Raw genomic sequence first — 17,663 nt, 5'->3', positions numbered from 1 at the left:
TTTATTTCATGGACTGGAGAGTGACTGCCTCTGCTTCAGGGGTTAGGATTTCAGGGCAGGGAGGTTTAAGAGCTAGCAGGGAAGCCTAGATCACTGCTCCCTTGTCACCGGTACTACCTGAGTGAAATGGGTTAAAGCAGAGAGAGCTGTGTCCAGCTTTGGCACATCCAGACTTGCAAATATCCTCCAACAAAATTAGAAGCATAGTAGGTTCTTCTTCCATAATATCACTATGTTATGCTATTTCTTTTTGTTTTGTTTGGGAGCCCTTAGAGACCCCTCACTTGCTGTGCAAGGTAGTACACAAGCTGAACAAAAGAATGGTAATATGGAAATGTGGGAAACTGCAAGAAAACCCTGAGAAGAATTTAGTCAGCAGGATGTACAGAGGTATCAGTGCTGTCAGGCCTGGCTTCTGATGATTTTCTGTTATCATTGCAGAATGCAAGAGTTTGAAAGAAAGGCTTAAAAGGAAACTCAGGAAATGTGAAGCTTAGACTGACCACCTGCAGATACAGGATCAAGGCTGCAGCTGGAAGGCAGGCGGGGTACACAAAATATAACCTATGCAAGAACAGCTCTGAGATGGAATGACAATGATGAAGCCAAGCAAATGCTTGGGAATCTCAGAGCAGCATCTCAAACACCAGGTCAGAGAACCATACAATTATTTAGGTTGGAAGGACCTCTGGAGGACATCTGTTTCAACTCCTAGCAACTGGAGAGAGGGAGGGAACACCGGGGGTGGGGGGTGGTGGTGGAGCGGTGGATAGCCTCTCAAGTTCAAAGCAGGCACAACTTTAGTTGCTCAGGGTATTTGTAATACAAAATACATGTTTTGTGTGAGGCATACATCAGGGGATGGGAGGCATTCAGCCAGTATGTGGTGGAAGGGATACAAGCAATAACAAAACCAATTCGAAGTGTAAGTCTGACTTGTCCTGGGCCTTCTTTTTAAGCTGACTTACAGAACCCAGAGAGTCAGTAGGTTTCTAGAGAGTATAAAGTACATTTAAGATCAAGATAAATAGTAATAACAATCTGTTTTTATATCATCCAAATGAAGAACTGTTTCTAGAAGTGGTTAGTGTGTCTGTTCTGAAAGTCAAAAGACTTGAAATCCCAATGTATTTATGTATTTTTGCAGATACTGTGTCTGCTCCACAAAGAATAAGTATTCTGTACTCTTTTGTCATCTCTTTGACCTTCCACTTGTTTAGTCTCACTTGATAAAAGCACATTTATTTAATGTTCACATCTGCGAATGACACAAAGTGCAGGGAAGCAGCAAATGGCATCTTTTACCCATGACATGCTTAACAAGAGCACTAATTCAAGAATTAGTGCAGTAGGAAGTAGAGAGTCAACTAAACAGGTTCAAGAGTCTTTGCTGAACTTATATTCCCATTTAACTTTCCTTTCTTGAATACCATTGCTTCATGTAGTTTGCTTCTGTTGTTTTAAACACATGCTTTAAAGTGATTCCTTTTTTTGTAGCAATTGGTATTGTTTGCCACCATGATACACTAGGACTTTCTGATTTGTTTGTTTGGCTTTTTTTTATATACTCATTAAACAGGAGCTATAAAGCAAGCTAGGGCAAGTGACTCATTTCACTGAGAGACAGTATATGCATGTTCTCTTCTTTATCACTGCATGACAGAGCAAAAAAATCAGGCAAACAAAGGCAAAAATGCAGAAGCAGAAGACCTAGCTAACACTAATTCTCTCTGGCAGACATGAAAAATATACAAAATCCCCTCCAGAATCCAAAGTAATTAAACTTGACTAGAATCCTCAAAAATGAAACAAAACCAGTGCAAGTGGAAAAAGAATGAAAACCCAAAGGACAAAATGCAACAGCCCACACTGGGCACACCATGGCCTATATATAACAATTAAGGAAAATCCTCAGAAACTCAAAGTCAGGAACTTTCCTCCTGTGTGCAGCCTGACCAGCAGCCCCCTTTGTTGTTAAACTGGTTGATGAGATCCATTGAGGTCAGCTTTTCTCTCTCTCTCTCTTTTTTTTTTGTCAAAATATTTAAGATAAAAGTTCCTTTGCTGGAAGTGGAATGTTTATAAAATGCTCCAGTAAAATAGTTCCTCTGTTTTCAGGAATGAACCTTTAAGAAAATATGATGGTTTCTCATGTTATTTTTGAGAAATTATGCACTATGTTTTGGGGGGATACTGTAACTTTGGCAGAGGAGCAAGCTCTTCCAAAGGAGCGGTGTCTGCCACCTGACATTCCATTCACACAAGGCAAGTTCACCAAAAGATGAGCCAATCTCTGCTCTCAGTGGCACTGAGAAAGCACAAGAAGCAACAGCAATTACTTGCAACAAGGAAGATTCCTGGTGAGTGTTAGGAAAAGCCTCTCCCTAGGGCATACTTCAACACCAGTGTGGGTTCCCTGAGAGGCTGAGGATCTCCATCCTTGGAGGTGCTCAGAAGACACCTAGACAAGACCCTGAGCAACCTGAACTAACTCAGAGTCCCAAGTGCATCTTTCCTGCTCCTGGGGCTTTGCCTGTGTGAGCATGGGGGGAGGTCAGAGACAGTACAGCTGAAGGCTAGCCCTCTCCTCTGGTTACTTCAGAATTTCCAGAAAGTTCTGCTGGAACCTCAGCCAGGGCTGATTCCCTGCCCCAGGAACTGCTTTTAAGCAGTTACCCTTAACTGCTTAAAAAGCAACTGCTTTGCTCTTACCCTTGGCTCCTACCTGAGACACCTTGCCTGTACCTGGCCATGCAGTGTGTTTATCTAGATCCATGGGTTGGCTTCCTGGCTTGACCTGAGACCTACCTTGTCATGATAGACCTATGTGGCAGTTGCTGCTGGGGCTCTGGTTACTGCCTCCAAACCTGATCCTGTTTCTGACTTGACTTCTTTGTTTGACCTTGGATCTGCCTTGTCGCCACAGGCTTGTCTGACAATCTCGATTCTCAGCTGAACCCAACTATCATCACCTTACCTGCCTTGCTTGTCTTGCTCAGGTGCTTCCCTTTGCTGGGGATGCCCCTTTCTCTACCAGCCTTGTTACCCCTGCTGGCTTTCAGCTGCTGCTATTCCTTTGGAAACAGCCCTTACTGTCCCAAACAACTGGCTGTGAGCAGGAACTGGGGTAGAGACCTCCAGAGGTCCCTTCCCACCCAAATCTTTCTGTCAGTTCAGGATGGTGCTCTAGCCAAGTTAAAAGCAAATGAAAAATCAGCTTTCTTGGGCAGGGAAGAAAGGATAACATTGAGGCATTGTGTTGATGACTAGGTGCATGTGTGCTAGAGCTGGGAAGGGAGAAAGGACCAGAGACACAGGGACAAGGAAAAGGGGACTAGAAAAGAGGAAGATGTGGAAAATTGACAGCTGTGTAGTTGCTGCAACATCACCCCACTACCCTGTAACTCTCAGAACAAAAGGATAACATCAGGCCCTAGCAGAAGGTATTCACACAGCTCATGATTCCTCTCCAGCTGCACTGTCTGACAAATGATTCACATTCACATGGCAGTTCTGAATTTTCAAAATAGAAATACCTATTGCCCTGCAAACCCTCTTCCACCTCTCTCACTGCATCTCTCAGACTCTGCTAAATGTCCTTCATCTACAGTTATGTCTCAGGACTGTTCTTCTGGTGGTGCATGGGCTGAGAAAGGGGAAAAAACTGGCCTCTCTGAGAAGTATTTCTCCAAAAGCAGCCTGTGACACAAAGATCTCTCTGAAAGCAGCCAAGGATCTCTCTGTGGAGAGGCTCAGCATCTTCTACAGGTCTTCTAGAAGACCTGCTTCTACAGTCACCTGTAGTAAAAGAGGAGGTCTTAAAGAGACCTTAAAGAGGAAAGGCTGATATAAAACTCTGTGTCTCTTAAAATGTACTCTAACACAAAGCCGTGATGTATTGCTATGCATTTATTCCTGCATCAATCATGAGGTAGGGACTCAAAATTAGATTCATGACTAATTTAGAAGCTCAAGAACCAGGACTTCACTCTGAACAGCATTTTTTGTGACTTTTCCTTACTGCTTCTTTAACATAATAATAAAAAAAAAATAAATATATTGTGATGGACCCATCCAGGATAGCCTGAGTCCTGCTGGAAGACACAGAGAGGCTGTTTTGCAGTGCAAGTGGAAAGTGGAAAGGCAACCTGTAGTCACTAGCAGGAGGGAATAACTGGGGTTTCTGTCACCGCTGGTTTATAGCTGGGTCTCTCAGTTCTGGGGAAGATTTATAGGGCTTTTGTACACAGTGTAGGGTGAAAAAGCATGTACAAACAGTGCAGCCTCATTCCATGACATCATTTCTTTTTAACTGAAAATTACTCAGACCTGAAATCAATCACACTATGGCAGAGCAACAGGAAAGTGCACAGCACCACGATCAGTGTGAGCTTCAGAAACGTCAGGAGTATTGGTCTCCTCTTTTTTTCTGGGGCCACTCTTAATGCCAGTTGTATTTTTAAGTATGCTAGTGTTTTTCCAAGCCTTTTTACTTTAGGCAAATGTATAACCATTGTGCTGCATGTGGGTGTATACAGCTGCACGAGCACATTTGACATACCTCCTAAAGATTGCTTGCTAAGGTCCGTAACTTAACATACAATTTAGAACCTATTTTCTGCAAGAATGCTAAACACTTGATTACAGCAAGGGTTGCTAAATGCTTCAACTCCTTTGGAAAACTAAGACACTTATTTAGGTGTCCCAAGCTGTATTTAAGACTCAGATTGAAGCATCTAGTAAAAAAAAAAAACAAAGTAAAACCAAACCCCAAACTCCAAAGCTTCTCTCAGTTCTTACCACTAGATTCATTCTGTCAGCAGTGAGTACCACACCTGTGCTCTGAGCAAACCCAGAACAGCTTCATGTCATGGTGCAGTCTGGAGGTGCTCAGGCAGGGTGGACTTGCTACAGGAATCTATGCTGGCCAGACCTAGACACACTAGGTTTGCTTCAAGTCCTTGCTCTCCACTAAGTTTCCTGTGCCAAAAGAGTCAGGTGGGACCATGTCACCAAGACATCCCTGTTTATTCAGAACAATCTTTCATCCTTCAGCTTTATATCATCAAGTTCACCCATATACAGTCTGCTCAGTTCCCTCAAACAGTTTGCTAAGTTACCCTGAGATATTTGCCACAGTTTTGGTATAATTGTTGACTGGGTGATGTTGCAATGGTGACCTTTTCGTGGTTATATTTCCGAGTCCTCAATAGGGCCATTCAAAAACAGAGCAGTAGGAAGTGATGGCAAAGATTCATTGGTATGGATAAAGCTTTCAGCTGGGAACTGCTTTACTTTTGTGACAGCATGGTGTCTGGCTGACTTACTCTCCCCAATGTGAGTCTTAAGGATTCCTGTATCTGAGTCCCAAGTTTGTCCCCGCCGCAGTTTCTTAAAGGTGTTACGGAACCCCTCAGTACTAAAGTAGTAGATCAAGGGGTCCACCATGCAGTTCATGCTGGCCAAAAGCATTGTCATAATTAATACTTGGCGCACAGAGTTCTGTGTTTCTTGCTCAACCTTCAACACCCTGGCTTTTATCATTCCATAGACTGCCAGGGTAGTGTTGTAGGGAACAAAGCAGATGATGAAGATGACCAGATTGACCAAGAGGAGACGGACAGTCTTCTGCTGTCTCAGGGTTTTCGTCTGGCTGTCCTGGCAGAGCTCCTGGAAGATCCGAATTGAGCAGTATGTCACACAGCTGAGAGGCAAGAGAAACCCCAAGATTTCAGCCAGGACAACTAGGGGAAAGAGGTTATTCTGCCATATGTTGTCACGAAAGCTTTCAAAGCACAGATAAATGGTCTGGTTATGCACCTCGCAGTGGTTTTGCTTGTGGACTATGGCTGTGGGGATGGAGCCCATGAAAATCACAACCCAGACAATCAGACAAAGGAGCCTGGCCACCTTGGGGCGCCGCAGGTGCCACCAGCGAAGGGGGTGGACAATGGCAACATAGCGATCCAGGTTGATGCACATGAGAAAGAGGCAGCTACCATACATGTTGATCTGGAAGACGGAGCCAGAGACCTGGCACAAGGTGTTGCCGAAGGGCCAGTGGTGGTTGGAATAGTAGTAGAGCCGCAGTGGCAGAGGGAGTGTGAAGGTGAGGTCGCTGACAGCCAGGTTGAACATGTAAATCATCACCACGGACTTCAGGCGCAGGTAGCGGATGAATATCCACAGGGCCATCACATTTAGCACTAAACCTGTAATGAATATCATGATGTAGCCAGGCAGGAGGAGGTGGTGGTTGAAGCTGTAATCCTTGCATTTCTGAGATGCATTGGAAGCTGACATGCCCAGTGGGGGTCAGGGGAGGGGCTCACTGAGATGGTTGCTCTTATTGGGCTAAGAAAGCACAACGAAAAGCACTGAGAGAAGTCATTCCCCTCTAAGAAGGTATGGGCAGGTCATTCCCCTCAGCTGCAGCTGGAAGAGAGATGGGCACATCTCCCTCTTGACTGGTGCTGCTTGGATTGCTGTTTAGCAGTCATCTGGCAGGGATGCTACTGCAGTCAGACTCTGCCTCTAGTTCAGCAATTCTTCTCAGTAGTTATGGGGATGCTGATGCAATGAAGGGTCACTGCCAGTTGTTGAATGTCAGCACAACTCCTGGTGAGAGTGGAAGACAAAGACAGGAAAGTTTGAGTTAAAAGTCCAAATCCCACTGTAACGGGTTTTGCCACAAGAACTCACAAAAAAACCAAACGACTAAGAAAAATGGACAGTAGAAAAGTGAGTAATTATATGTCATCAGGAGCCAGAGCACAGAGAGAGTGATATTTGTATGGAATAATTTATCACTCAGCCCCAGTAAACTGCTTTGACCACTGCTGACAACACACGTATACTAGAAAGGGCCAGCACAAGCTCACACAGGAAAAGTAGTTAAGCCAGCTTCAGCCAAAAAGAGATATAGAAAAAGAAGAGAGCAAGTGTTTTGAGGAAAAAATGCTGACTGGAAGGAACTTAAAAAAAAAAAAACTGTGTAATTTTATTTATATCAGAGAAACAGGACTTTGTACATCCATTGCAGATAAAAAGAATTATATAGGTAGGATTGTCCCCACCTTGGAACACAAGCCTGAGTTCCACCTGGTTGGAGTTTGTTCGATTGCTTACATTCATACAGGTCCTTCTGTATTCTCTCTTGCAGGGGAACAACGATGCCTACTTGGATTGCATATCCTCAGATAACTTTCCTGCTTACAACACCATAAAGCATGAAGCAACCCACGTCCCACAAACATGAAGCAGAACAGCCAGGTAAAGGAGGACACAATAAAGAAGTCTGTGGGATTCATGTAGACAAACTTACCTGTGACTCCAAAGTCATGTGAGGCTGGTAACCACTCTAAATAAATACCCTATATCTGATAGAGCCAGTTCTGTCTGACTCCAAGATGGACCTCTCACTGGGCAAGGCTGACCTCACCATCAATGGCAGTAGTGCCTCTGTGAGACATATTTAAGAAGGCGGGAAAAATGTACTCATGCAACAGCCAGAAGAGAGGAGTGAGAATGTGTGACAAAGGAGGGGAGGAGAAAAGAAGAGAAAGCTCTGCGAAGACCTAAAAGTGGCCTTCCAGTATCTGAAGGGGACCGACAGGAAAACTGGAGAGGGACTGTTTGCAAGGGCTTGTAGTGATAGGACAAGGGGCAATGGTTTTAAATTAGAGAAGAGTAGATTTAGATTGGATGTAAGTAGGAAAAAAATTCTTTACCATGAGGGTAGTGGAAAAATGGAACAGGTTGCCCAGGGAGGTAGTTGAGGCCTCATCCCTGCAGATATTCAAGGTGAGGCTTGACAAGGCTGTAAGCAAAGTGATCAAGTGTCCCTGCTTACTGCAGGGGGTTGGACCACATGACCTTTAGATATCCCTTCCAACCCAAATTATTCTATGATTCTACGATTCTTAGAGGAAGTTCTGTGGTTTCTCAAGCTACATCTGAGTGGCTTTCACCCTTCTCTGACAATGATGGTTGAAAACTTTGTGTGAAGACTTGTGTAAATTTAAAGTATAATATAATCCAGAAAGGCAAGGCAAATGTTTAAGAACATTGCTGATTTCAAGTGAAATGAATAGATGCCTCAAAAAAATCTCAAGGGGGGTATACCAGCTTTTGCTAGAGACAAAACCTTGCAATGACTGCAGGTTCAACATACTGCATACTCTGAAGACTTCCTGCAGAGGGAATCTCAAATGTCCACAATGTTGATGATGTGGCTGCACTGAGCTGCATAGGTGTAGATCTCACTTGCATCTGGTCATGGTCAGTTCAGATGGGTTTTTCTCGTCACTTTGCTACATGAAATTTCAGCTGGAATTTAAGGCCAGTCACTCACTCTTAATCTCTGCATTTCTTCATAGCAAAGTCATCTTTTCTAACTTGAATAATTTTATGTCTCCAACAGATTTGTTATTATTCACCCCTCATGAATAAGTCAAACAGTCCAAGCCCCATTACTGGTGTCTTGTAACTTCACTGAGAAAACCAACCATCTACCCTCATTCTCTGTCCTGTATTTAAGCACTTTTTATCCAGGTAGGAACCTTTTATCTTTAAGCACCATTGGCAAGAACCCTTTTAAAAGTCTTTTGGAAATTCATATGGCCATGGATCACATGTTTGTTGACTGCTTCAAAGAAGAACTGTGAGACACAGCATCCCTTTATAAAAGCCATGATGACTTTCCCCCAGTAATTAGATGTGACTGAATGCCAATTGATTTTTTTTCCTTTATTATAGCTTCTACTAGTCTTTTCAGCACAGACATGAGGCTCCCTGGTCTGAAATTCCCCAAGAGACTTTCCTCAATTTATGTCTGCTAGTGAGCCTTGAAAAGCAGTTTTAAGAAAATGTTTTTATGCCACAGTTAGTCAAGTCTCCCACCCTTCAGCTGTTTTCAGACCTCTGGGGTAGGAGCCAGGTGGCTTCAGACACTGCTTCAGACATCTTGCTGCTCCATGGCTGTTCCTACCAACCTATTAATCAGCAACAGTTCTTTGATCAATTTCCCCATTAAGATCATTTCTGCTGTGGAAATCTGTCAGGTTTTCATGCCATGAACATCAGTGCAAGAAATCTGTTTATATTTTTGCCCACAATCACCTTTTTATTTTTTCTGAGAGGTCTTTCCTCACACACTAGCCTGTTAGTCTTTGAGACACCAAGCAGCAGGGGTCTAAACTGGCAGGAAAGATCACTGACTACAAAAAACTGACTGGATTTTTTGAGGGGATTTTTTTATCTGTGTGTGTATGGAAACACAGAAGCAAGAATCCATTACAGTGGTGTTACTGAAGCTAAGGTGAAAGTCTCAAATTTGGTAGAACAGGTACTGTAATGAAGACCTCAGAGACTTGAAATGAGATGCTTACATACACTGCCCTTGGAAAGAAAAAGCTGTGGGAATGGGACATTTCTCTGCAGAACTCTGGCGGCACTGTTTTGCCTATCCCTCACTGAAGAGGTAGCTATGGTTAAAGCAGGCTGGTAGCAGGGATACACAAAGCTCAAACTGGCTGGTTTATCCTATTTGACTGATGTCTAATGTCTAAGAGCCACAGGTCATGTTCTTTGGGGCTGTGGTTCTAAAATAACCTCAATACTCATTGCTCTACACAAAAGCTGCTGAGAGGTTTCAAGTCATCAGTTGTGTAAGGAGGTAATGGTACCACAGCTGAATAATCCTCCTTCTCATGATGAGATGATCCCTTGAAATCCTGAAGGAACTTTCTGTTTGGTGGCTGACCTAATCTTGCCCAGGAGGTGGACGAAGCATCTTTTTACCTCACAGCAAAGACCAGTGTGAGCCCCTGGGGGCTATCTGTCCTCATCATGGCCTTTTCCTAAGCAGAGACAGGAAAGAGCAATTCAAACTACAGATGCTATCTAGGCAGAGACTTTTATTCTGTTTTCAAATGGAAAATAAACTTGTTTATAGTATTTCTTCGGAAGGAGGGCAAAGGGAAATGACATAGACATGACATATGTGCACCTGTGCATGCACGGTCACACACACGGTGAGCAACTGCTGCAGGGAAGGAGAAACTGTGGAAACAGGGAGGGAGGGAGGGAGGGAGGAAGAGAGGAAGAGAGAAACGGAGGGAGGGAGGAAGGGAGGAAGGGAGGGAGGGAGGGAGAAAGGGAGAAAGGGAGAAATGGAGGGAGGAAGGGAGGGAGGGAGGAAGGAAGGAAGGGAGGGAGGGAGGAAGGAGAGAAGGAGGGAAGGAAGGGAAGAAAGGAAGAAAGGAAGGAAGGAAGGAAGGAAGGAAGGAAGGAAGGAAGGAAGGAAGGAAGGAAGGAAGGAAGGAAGGAAGGAAGGAAGGAAGGAAGGAAGGAAGGAAGGAAGGAAGGAAGGAAGGAAGGAAGGAAGGAAGGAAGGAAGGAAGGAAGGAAGGAAGGAAGGAAGGAAGGAAGGAAGGAAGGAAGGAAGGAAGGAAAGATATAGGTGTGAGCTGGGCTAATATCAACTGTGGTTGCTGTATGTGGGTAGAGAAGAACATCATGCTGGGGGTGGGCACTTGAAAAGAAACAGTTGAAAAGAATGCATTGTCCTCCACTCTTACACACCCCCTCCTGTGACCACCTCGCTCAGATGACAGCCACGTGCTTCCCTCAAGTGCTTGGGAGCAGAGAAATGAGGTGGAAAAAACACAGCTAGAAAAATCTTGCCGAGCATGCTGCAGGATCAGTGTTTCTGAGACCAACTTGTCATTGAAACCTTTGAGTGCTTTAGAGATGCCCTGGGGGTGTAGACAGAGCTGCAATGGGGTTCAGAGCAGTGCAGCTGAAAAAACACAAAGTGCGTCGACTCGCTTAGTAAATCTGAAACCAAGAGGAAATCACACAAAGTGCATGCACCAAACCTCAGAAAAACACTCAACTTCTGCTTTAGGTTTTTAAGGTATATTTTTCCATAAATGTAGATGCTTTTTTCCTGCATAAGTGATATCTAAGCCCCACTTTTCACCTTTTTTCTAACTAAGAAATCAGATTATTGTGATGATCAGAACCATGAAGACATTCAAGATGTAGGATGGCTTTTTTTTTCATACATGACATCAAACCTGAGACCTCCATATTTGACTCATGAGGTCTGATCACATTGCTACTGCCTACTGTCACCCTGCTTCACCTCCTGATGGCATTGTGGAAGAGGATTTCCACTGTGGGCGCCACAGCAAAGTAAGCTGCAGGCTGCCTGTGCTTTCCGTTGAATAAATGTTAATAAATACAGAGATTTTCCTAGCACCTCTAGGTTCACCGGACAAGAGAAGAGACATAGAGGGTTTGCCAGTGCCCTGTGGTCATGTCTGGCAGCACATGTGCAGCAGCACATGGGGACTGGTGCCCAGGGCACCTAGGCCACCCAGCTCTTCAGATGTGTCCATCTCACTTACCTCTCTGGAGCTGAAGAACCAAAGCTGCACAGGGGCTCGATGGCTAGATACTGCTGTCACTTCAGAGGTCTCAATCCAGGCACAAAAATTCCAAACAGCTTGAATCAAAACCGAACCAAGTAGGCTCCTTGGCTACTCTGTTCATCCAAAACAGCTGCCCACTACAGCACCATGACTGGTTCTGTGTCAGTCATGCTGGAGTTCATCTCCTTTCCTTTCTCACTTCCTGATGCACTTCTGGTTAGCCACAAAGCATGAACTTTGTTATCCGAAGCTGATAAGCTAAAACACATCATATGAAAGCAAACGTAATAGTGAAAGAAGCAACACCCAAGTGTTCTTGAAACTGAGGAGACCTGCCCTGGGTCATAGTGCCAAAGACTTGTTCGTCTTTGCTCCCATGCTAACTCAGCCACCCACAGGATGACAAGAGAAAATTAAAACATCCCTCTCAAGATACAGTCAAACGGGAGATTGGAAGTGAAATATGGGAAGTGAGTCACTAGCCAGCACAAAGGCTCAGAGTCCTGTCAGTCCAACAGCCTCGGGTACTCTGGGGCCAAACCCCTGCCTGGAGGCCCAGCTGCACACCGCTGGCACACGGCAGGGACCCAAAAAGAACAAAACTCAGAGGAAGTGACAGTCAAAGATGTGTTTGCCACATACATCAGTCCCTGTCATTAAAATCTGCAAGAGGCATGGCACTGAGAAAATGCAAGGGCTGATTTTGCAGGACATCTATGACCTAGCACTGCCAAGTGCTGCTGGGAAGGGATCTGCCCTGCTGCAGAGCCCACCCAGCACCCTGTTGCTTCAAGTCCTATTTCTGCTTTGCCAGTCCCAGCACACCTAGAAGAAGACAGTCATGGAGACACTTGTATTCTTACTGTTGCCCTTCTCCAGAACCAGCTGCCCTGAGAAGAAATTGCAATGTCTGTGGGCACCCTCTTTCTCTGCAGCCCTTGGCTGGCTCTTCTGCCTGCTGGATGTTGCTGCTGCTGTTTGACTTTCTCACTCCCTGCCTCCCCTTGTTCTGCCGGCACTGCCTCCTCATTCAGGGAATGACACGCCAAGGGATATATGTTCCTGGTGGTCATAAATCCTCGGAGGGTACAATAGCACCCAAACTACTGATCTCACCCAGCTCCTTTTTAGTGCCTCTCCTTTTAACCAGACCCCCTTTCTCACCTCCTAGTTGCTGGGATCTTTGTTCTCACAGCTTTTTGTGTCACTTCAGTTCCCATCAAGGCTCTGGTACTGATAAAGGCTTGCAGATATTCTGGGGAGGGTGTCTTTTCTCTTTTTGCAAAAGGAATCTCTGACACCCTCTCTGGGAACTTCCCCTTCCCTGTGGCCCTCACCCCCCTGCACACATGTGCTAAACACAGCAGTCCTGCCTTTACTGTGTATGTTGGAAGAGGAGGACACAGTGACACTTAACCTTGCCCAAGAGCCCACAGCATCCCTCACCCAGCCAGGTTCACTCACCTCACTGGGTCTTGGTACATCAGCCTGCAGGGTCCAGATCCCCCCAGCGTGGGTGGGGCTCACACCATTGCCCCTTGCTCTCTCTTGGAGGCTCCAGCTCCTGGGAAAGAGCAGTGCAACCCCCAGCATTTCCTCACTGCTCTTTGGGACGACAGCAGGTAAAACGAGATTAGTGGCTTCTGTGTTGGAGGTTACACCCTGATGCTGCAGATCCCAACATGCCTGCCAGCCTGGAGCACTGACTTCAGGAAGCGGGATCAAGGACCCGACAGAATGAGGGGTAGGTAGGACTTGGGAAGGCAAGGAGAGAGTTGGAAACTGTGGTACAACAGAGGGGCTGCTCAGGTGTGACCAGAAAAACCCAATGCTCTTCAGACCTCTTTGTGCAAGGAAATGTGGAGGAGCACAGCAAAGAACTTAACTCAAGTGTGGGGCCATGGTGGAAGAACTGTAGCTGGGTCAGAGTATCTGTGTTTCACTTTCTGAATGATACAGACAGAAAAAGCAGAGACCTCTGGGTCATTAAGGAGTTTCATCTTCCAGGGCAGTGGGGACGGGTGGCACTTCCCAGGAATGCTGTAAGAATGGCAGACTTTTCTCCCAGGAAGTTTCAACTCCTCTGTCACACAACACACATATTCCCAGATTCCTCAGAGTTCTTAGGAAAGGGCTACCCACTGAGAAAAGGGGCAGCCACCTCATTATGCCTGCCTAGGAGAAGAACAAGGATTGTGCCTCTTGTCTTGGGGAAGGAAACGAATGGGCTGAAGGGATAAGTGCCAGAGAAAGAGTTAAGAGATCCAGGGAGCAGCTGTGCTGTGTCTGTTTGCTGTAGCTACGTGGGCTGCAGGGTAGAAAAGAAGAATGTCCAGCCTGAAGGAGGCAGATGATGGAGGGTCCTCAGGGACAGGGGCTGGTGATGCAGGGGGCAGCAGGTCTTCTCTGCTCCCATGAGCTGCTACTACAGGGAAACTCAGGCTCCCCAAAGATCTAGGTGACCAAGAGATGACAAGCTGGTGGGTCTAGCGACAGCTGCATGGTGCTGCCAGGTTCTTGTGTGGAAGGGCCTGTCTGCTGATGGCGGAGTCTCGAGCTGCTTCTTGCTGATGAAGAGACTTGACAAGATTGTCTGCTGACAGGACAGCAGAGATGGGCAGTGTGACACTGATGCTGTCCCCAGCCATGTGAGTGCCCTCTGATGTATTCCTTCCCCAGAAGCTCTCCTGTGATGCTTCCTGAGCTGTAGGTAGAGAGCAGCACCACTTTGGATAACCTTGCAAGGCAAACCCAGTAGATTTCTGCAGGCCACCAGTTGTCTGATGCTGGCAGGTATACCAGGGCACCCCATGGTCAGTTGCCCAGGGCAGGGGCTACAAGTGCTTTTGCAGTGTTAAGCTGGAGTGACTGTCTAGTACAGGCAGTGGGAGGCTACAAGAGTGGATTCACATGGCTGCTGCACCGTGGCTGAAGGTGGAGTTTTGCTGAGGACAGGATGGAGAGGGTGTGTCTGTACCTCATGCTGGTCCCTGTGCAGCACATCCTTGCCGTGACCTGGCTGTAAGTATTCTTTGCACTTGTACTGTCTGGATTGGCTCTGTCTCCCAGGAAAATGGGTAGGTCTGTGAGAAAAGCATGGAAGAAGGAACCTGGGCCACCCAAAGGCACCATGTTAGAAGGGGTATATCTGGGAGCATGAAGGGAGAGGGATGGTGAAGCTGAAGAGTCACAGACCAGGATGGGGAGCAGGATAGTCCAATTTGGCACAGACAAGAGGCAGCACATCCCCTTTCCCTGCCCTATTTCTGCTCTAAAACAGGACTGCAGAAGGCCAGTCCTCCACAGATGGGACCCTGTCTCTAGTCCATCTGCAACTAAATCTCTCTCCTCCCCCACAGGTACCTGGCAAAGCAGTCTTCTCTCTGGGTGGTCCTCCAAGACCCCAGTGGCTGTGAGGGCCTGTCTGGGCTGGTAGAGGAGCAGGTCCGTGTTTGCCAGAGGCAAGTGGATGCCATGGATGCAGTGAGGCGAGGCACAGAGCTGGCAGTCAAGGAGTGCCAGCACCAGTTTCACTGTCACCGGTGGAATTGCTCCATGCTGCAGAGGCTTTGGCCTTTGGCAAGGTTGTCATCCAAGGTCAGTGAGGGGAAGTAGAGATGGAAGAATTGGCATGGGGTCCCTTCAGTATGCTCGTGGGGTCCCCTTGACACCTCATTCTTGCGTGGGCTTGCATGCAAGGGTCACACTGGGACTGGTCCCAAAGTGGCCAGTGCCTTCCTCCACGCAGCTGTCAGAACAAAGAAATATGAAAATAAATGCATGTGCTGTTATTTCTAACATTCTAACATAACTAACATTCTGGCTAAACTTCTTCCTCATTCAGTTAGGCTTGGTTTTATGTCCCATCTTGACAGCTCTAAGTCCAGCCCTGCAGACTTTTACATCTTCTCCCCCAGCCCGCCACCAGCACAGCCCTTAGGAGTAGCACTTCAAATCAAATATTCTGCTCTGGGGCTGCAGTCCCTTTTTGTTGCAGACCAAGGAAAATGATCTGCCCATGCACCCACAACAGCATGCGTATGTTTGGACGGAAGGAGCACTGCAAGGAGCCATGAGCAGGGTCTCTCTGGCTCCTAGAGACAAGGTCCTCCCTAAACACCCCTCTGCATGGGATGCTCAGCCCTGGTTTCCCCACCACACCTCCCTTTTCCCTTCCCTTGGGAGCTGTTGACTTCTTTTCTGCAATGGGACACCCAGCCTGGGAATCGAGGCTTCCAAAGGTGAGGATTTTGAGCCAGGAGGACCCAAAGAGCCATCTCTCTTGCTGGCTCCAGGCCTTGGGACTGCAGCACTGGGTGAACATCCTGGCAGCAATTTCTCCTGAGAAATTCTCCATCTGAATGCATCCTTCCTGCCAGCAGTCACAGCCTCTTTCCCCCATACCATGACCCATCAGTGCCTTCCCTCTCTGCACTGTGCCATTTCTCACTGTGCTGCAGGCACGCAGGAGTCTGCTTTCATCCATGCCATCTCTGCTGCTGGAGTTGCCTTTGATGTGACTCGTGCTTGCAGCTGTGGGGAGCTGGAAAAGTGTGGCTGCGACCGCAAGAGCCAAGGAGTCAGCCCCAAAGGTGAAGCAGGAGGACAGCGCCAGGGAGTGAGATGGCAGAGGAGAAGAAGATCTGTGGGGGAGACCATCACCAGACGAGGAGGCATCTCCCTTCTCCTTAGCCCTTTGACAGCCAGTCCCAGGACTTATCCTTAATTTAATGGCCACTTTCCCTCTGCAGGTTTCCACTGGTCAGGCTGCTTTGATAACCTGTCTTATGGGATTGCCTTCTCTCAGGCCTTCATAGACAGCCCTGAGAGGAGCCATGGCAACTCCTCCAGTTGAGTGCTCATGAACCTCCACAACAATGGCTGGGAGGAAGGTAAGGGTAGGAACAAGGGCTGGGAAGAAATCCTGGCTTCAGAGGTTTCTCCCTGGCTGGGCTCTCTTATCCTGAGGAGCAGTTTGGGGCAGCCACAGGTTCCCAGAGCAGTGCTGCACTGCTCACACCAAGCTGGCTCCTCCCTTACCCACCTCTGTGCAGAGAGACTCCTTTTTGTCACAGAGCCCAGATGTAATTAACCTTCCTTGGCCTTTTCTGTGAAGGAAATTAGTTAAACTAGTTTCTCCATTTTGCTCTGAAGGGTTTCCCAGCCCCTCCAGCACCACCTGAGCAAAGTCACCATCTCTGCTGCTGTTAGATCTGGTCTCTTCAACATCCTCTGTCTCTGGGTGGATCTGTCCCCCTCTCCACATCCCTGTGGGTCAGAGCAGGTCCCTGTATCTTCCCTGCCTTAGGGATTTCACTTACAGACCTGAGACAGCCTGTTTCCCATGGGGTGAATCCCCTTCTGTTCCATACTGGCCTGGCTTAAAAAGACCTTTATACTTCCCTTCCCTTCCCTTCCCTTCCCTTCCCTTCCCTTCCCTTCCCTTCCCTTCCCTTCCCTTCCCTTCCCTTCCCTTCCCTTCCCTTCCCTTCCCTTCCCTTCCCTTCCCTTCCCTTCCCTTCCCTTCCCTTCCCTTCCCTTCCCCAGATCCCACCCCCCAGTTCCATGGGAGGTGTTTTAGGGGAGCAGCAGCTGCTGGGGTGCCTGCAGACACGGGAGCTGTACAGCAGGGGAGTCCTGGGTCTGGCTGTCAGCTCCCTCCTGCTCCCCAGGCTCTCCTGGCCCACATGAAGCTGGAGTGCCAGTGCCACGGCGTGTCGGGCTCCTGCCAGGTGTGCACATGCTGGAAGATCATGCCTGCCTTCCACAAGGTGGGCAACATCCTCAGGGAAAAGTTTGAGGGGGCCACGGAGGTTCACTCCAAGAGGGTTGGTTCTCGCAAGCTCCTGGTGCCCAAGAGCTCTCGCTTCAAGCCCGACACAGCTCATGACCTGGTCTACCTGCTGGCCAGCCCAGATTTCTGTGACCGGGAACCCTGGCGCGGGTCTTCGGCACATCTGGCCCCCGGTGCAACCGGACCATCCCGAGCACATGGACGGCTGCGAGCTCCTGCGCTGTGGCAGGGGCCTCCACACGGCCCAGGCAGAGGTGGTGGAGCTGCAAGTTCCGCTGGTGCTGCTCTGTCAAGTGCAAGCAGTGCCGGCACCTGGTGGAGGTGCAGAGCTGCCGCTGAGGGGGAGAGCACCGGGGTGGGGAGGGAGAGGTGGGGGGAGAAGGATTCGCGAGGCAGATGAGGAGAGGACAGCTCGGGGAGAGACACAGGGA

At 47.6% G+C, this 17,663-nt stretch overlaps 1 protein-coding gene, 1 long non-coding RNA gene and 1 pseudogene across 3 annotated transcripts; 2 read left to right on the top strand and 1 right to left on the bottom strand.

The window, feature by feature from the left end:
- The first annotated feature begins 1 nt into the window (after position 1).
- On the top strand, positions 2 to 8,756 carry LOC139805463 (uncharacterized). 2 transcript variants are annotated; one of them, XR_011729824.1, is made up of 4 exons: positions 2 to 650; positions 2,119 to 2,360; positions 7,163 to 7,272; positions 8,423 to 8,756. It is a non-coding gene; the product is annotated as an uncharacterized lncRNA (long non-coding RNA). The 2 variants fall into 2 exon arrangements; XR_011729823.1 differs by lacking the exon at positions 8,423 to 8,756 and having other exon boundaries at positions 5 to 650; positions 7,163 to 7,332.
- On the bottom strand, positions 1,276 to 13,029 carry LPAR5 (lysophosphatidic acid receptor 5). Its single transcript, XM_071763877.1, has 3 exons — positions 12,903 to 13,029; positions 11,415 to 11,696; positions 1,276 to 6,618 (listed from the first exon to the last, which is right to left on the bottom strand). The coding sequence occupies exon 3, from the start codon at positions 6,301 to 6,303 to the stop codon at positions 5,191 to 5,193; it is 1,113 nt and encodes a 370-aa protein (XP_071619978.1). The 5' UTR covers positions 6,304 to 6,618; positions 11,415 to 11,696; positions 12,903 to 13,029; the 3' UTR covers positions 1,276 to 5,190.
- Positions 13,030 to 13,184: 155 nt separating this feature from the next.
- Positions 13,185 to 17,571, top strand: LOC139792979 (protein Wnt-4-like; annotated as a pseudogene).
- Positions 17,572 to 17,663: the final 92 nt, after the last annotated feature.

The sequence above is a fragment of the Heliangelus exortis genome, chromosome 1, assembly GCF_036169615.1.
Source record: "Heliangelus exortis chromosome 1, bHelExo1.hap1, whole genome shotgun sequence".
In the NCBI taxonomy this organism is placed as follows: Eukaryota; Metazoa; Chordata; class Aves; order Apodiformes; family Trochilidae; genus Heliangelus; species Heliangelus exortis.
The sequence above is the reverse complement of the archived record's forward strand: the minus strand, read 5'-3'. Positions and strand labels throughout refer to the sequence as shown.

Excerpts from the sequence above, each read along its gene's own strand:
- LPAR5 (XM_071763877.1), bottom strand. The coding sequence starts at position 6,303 with ATGTCAGCTTCCAATGCATCTCAGAAATGCAAGGATTACAGCTTCAAC.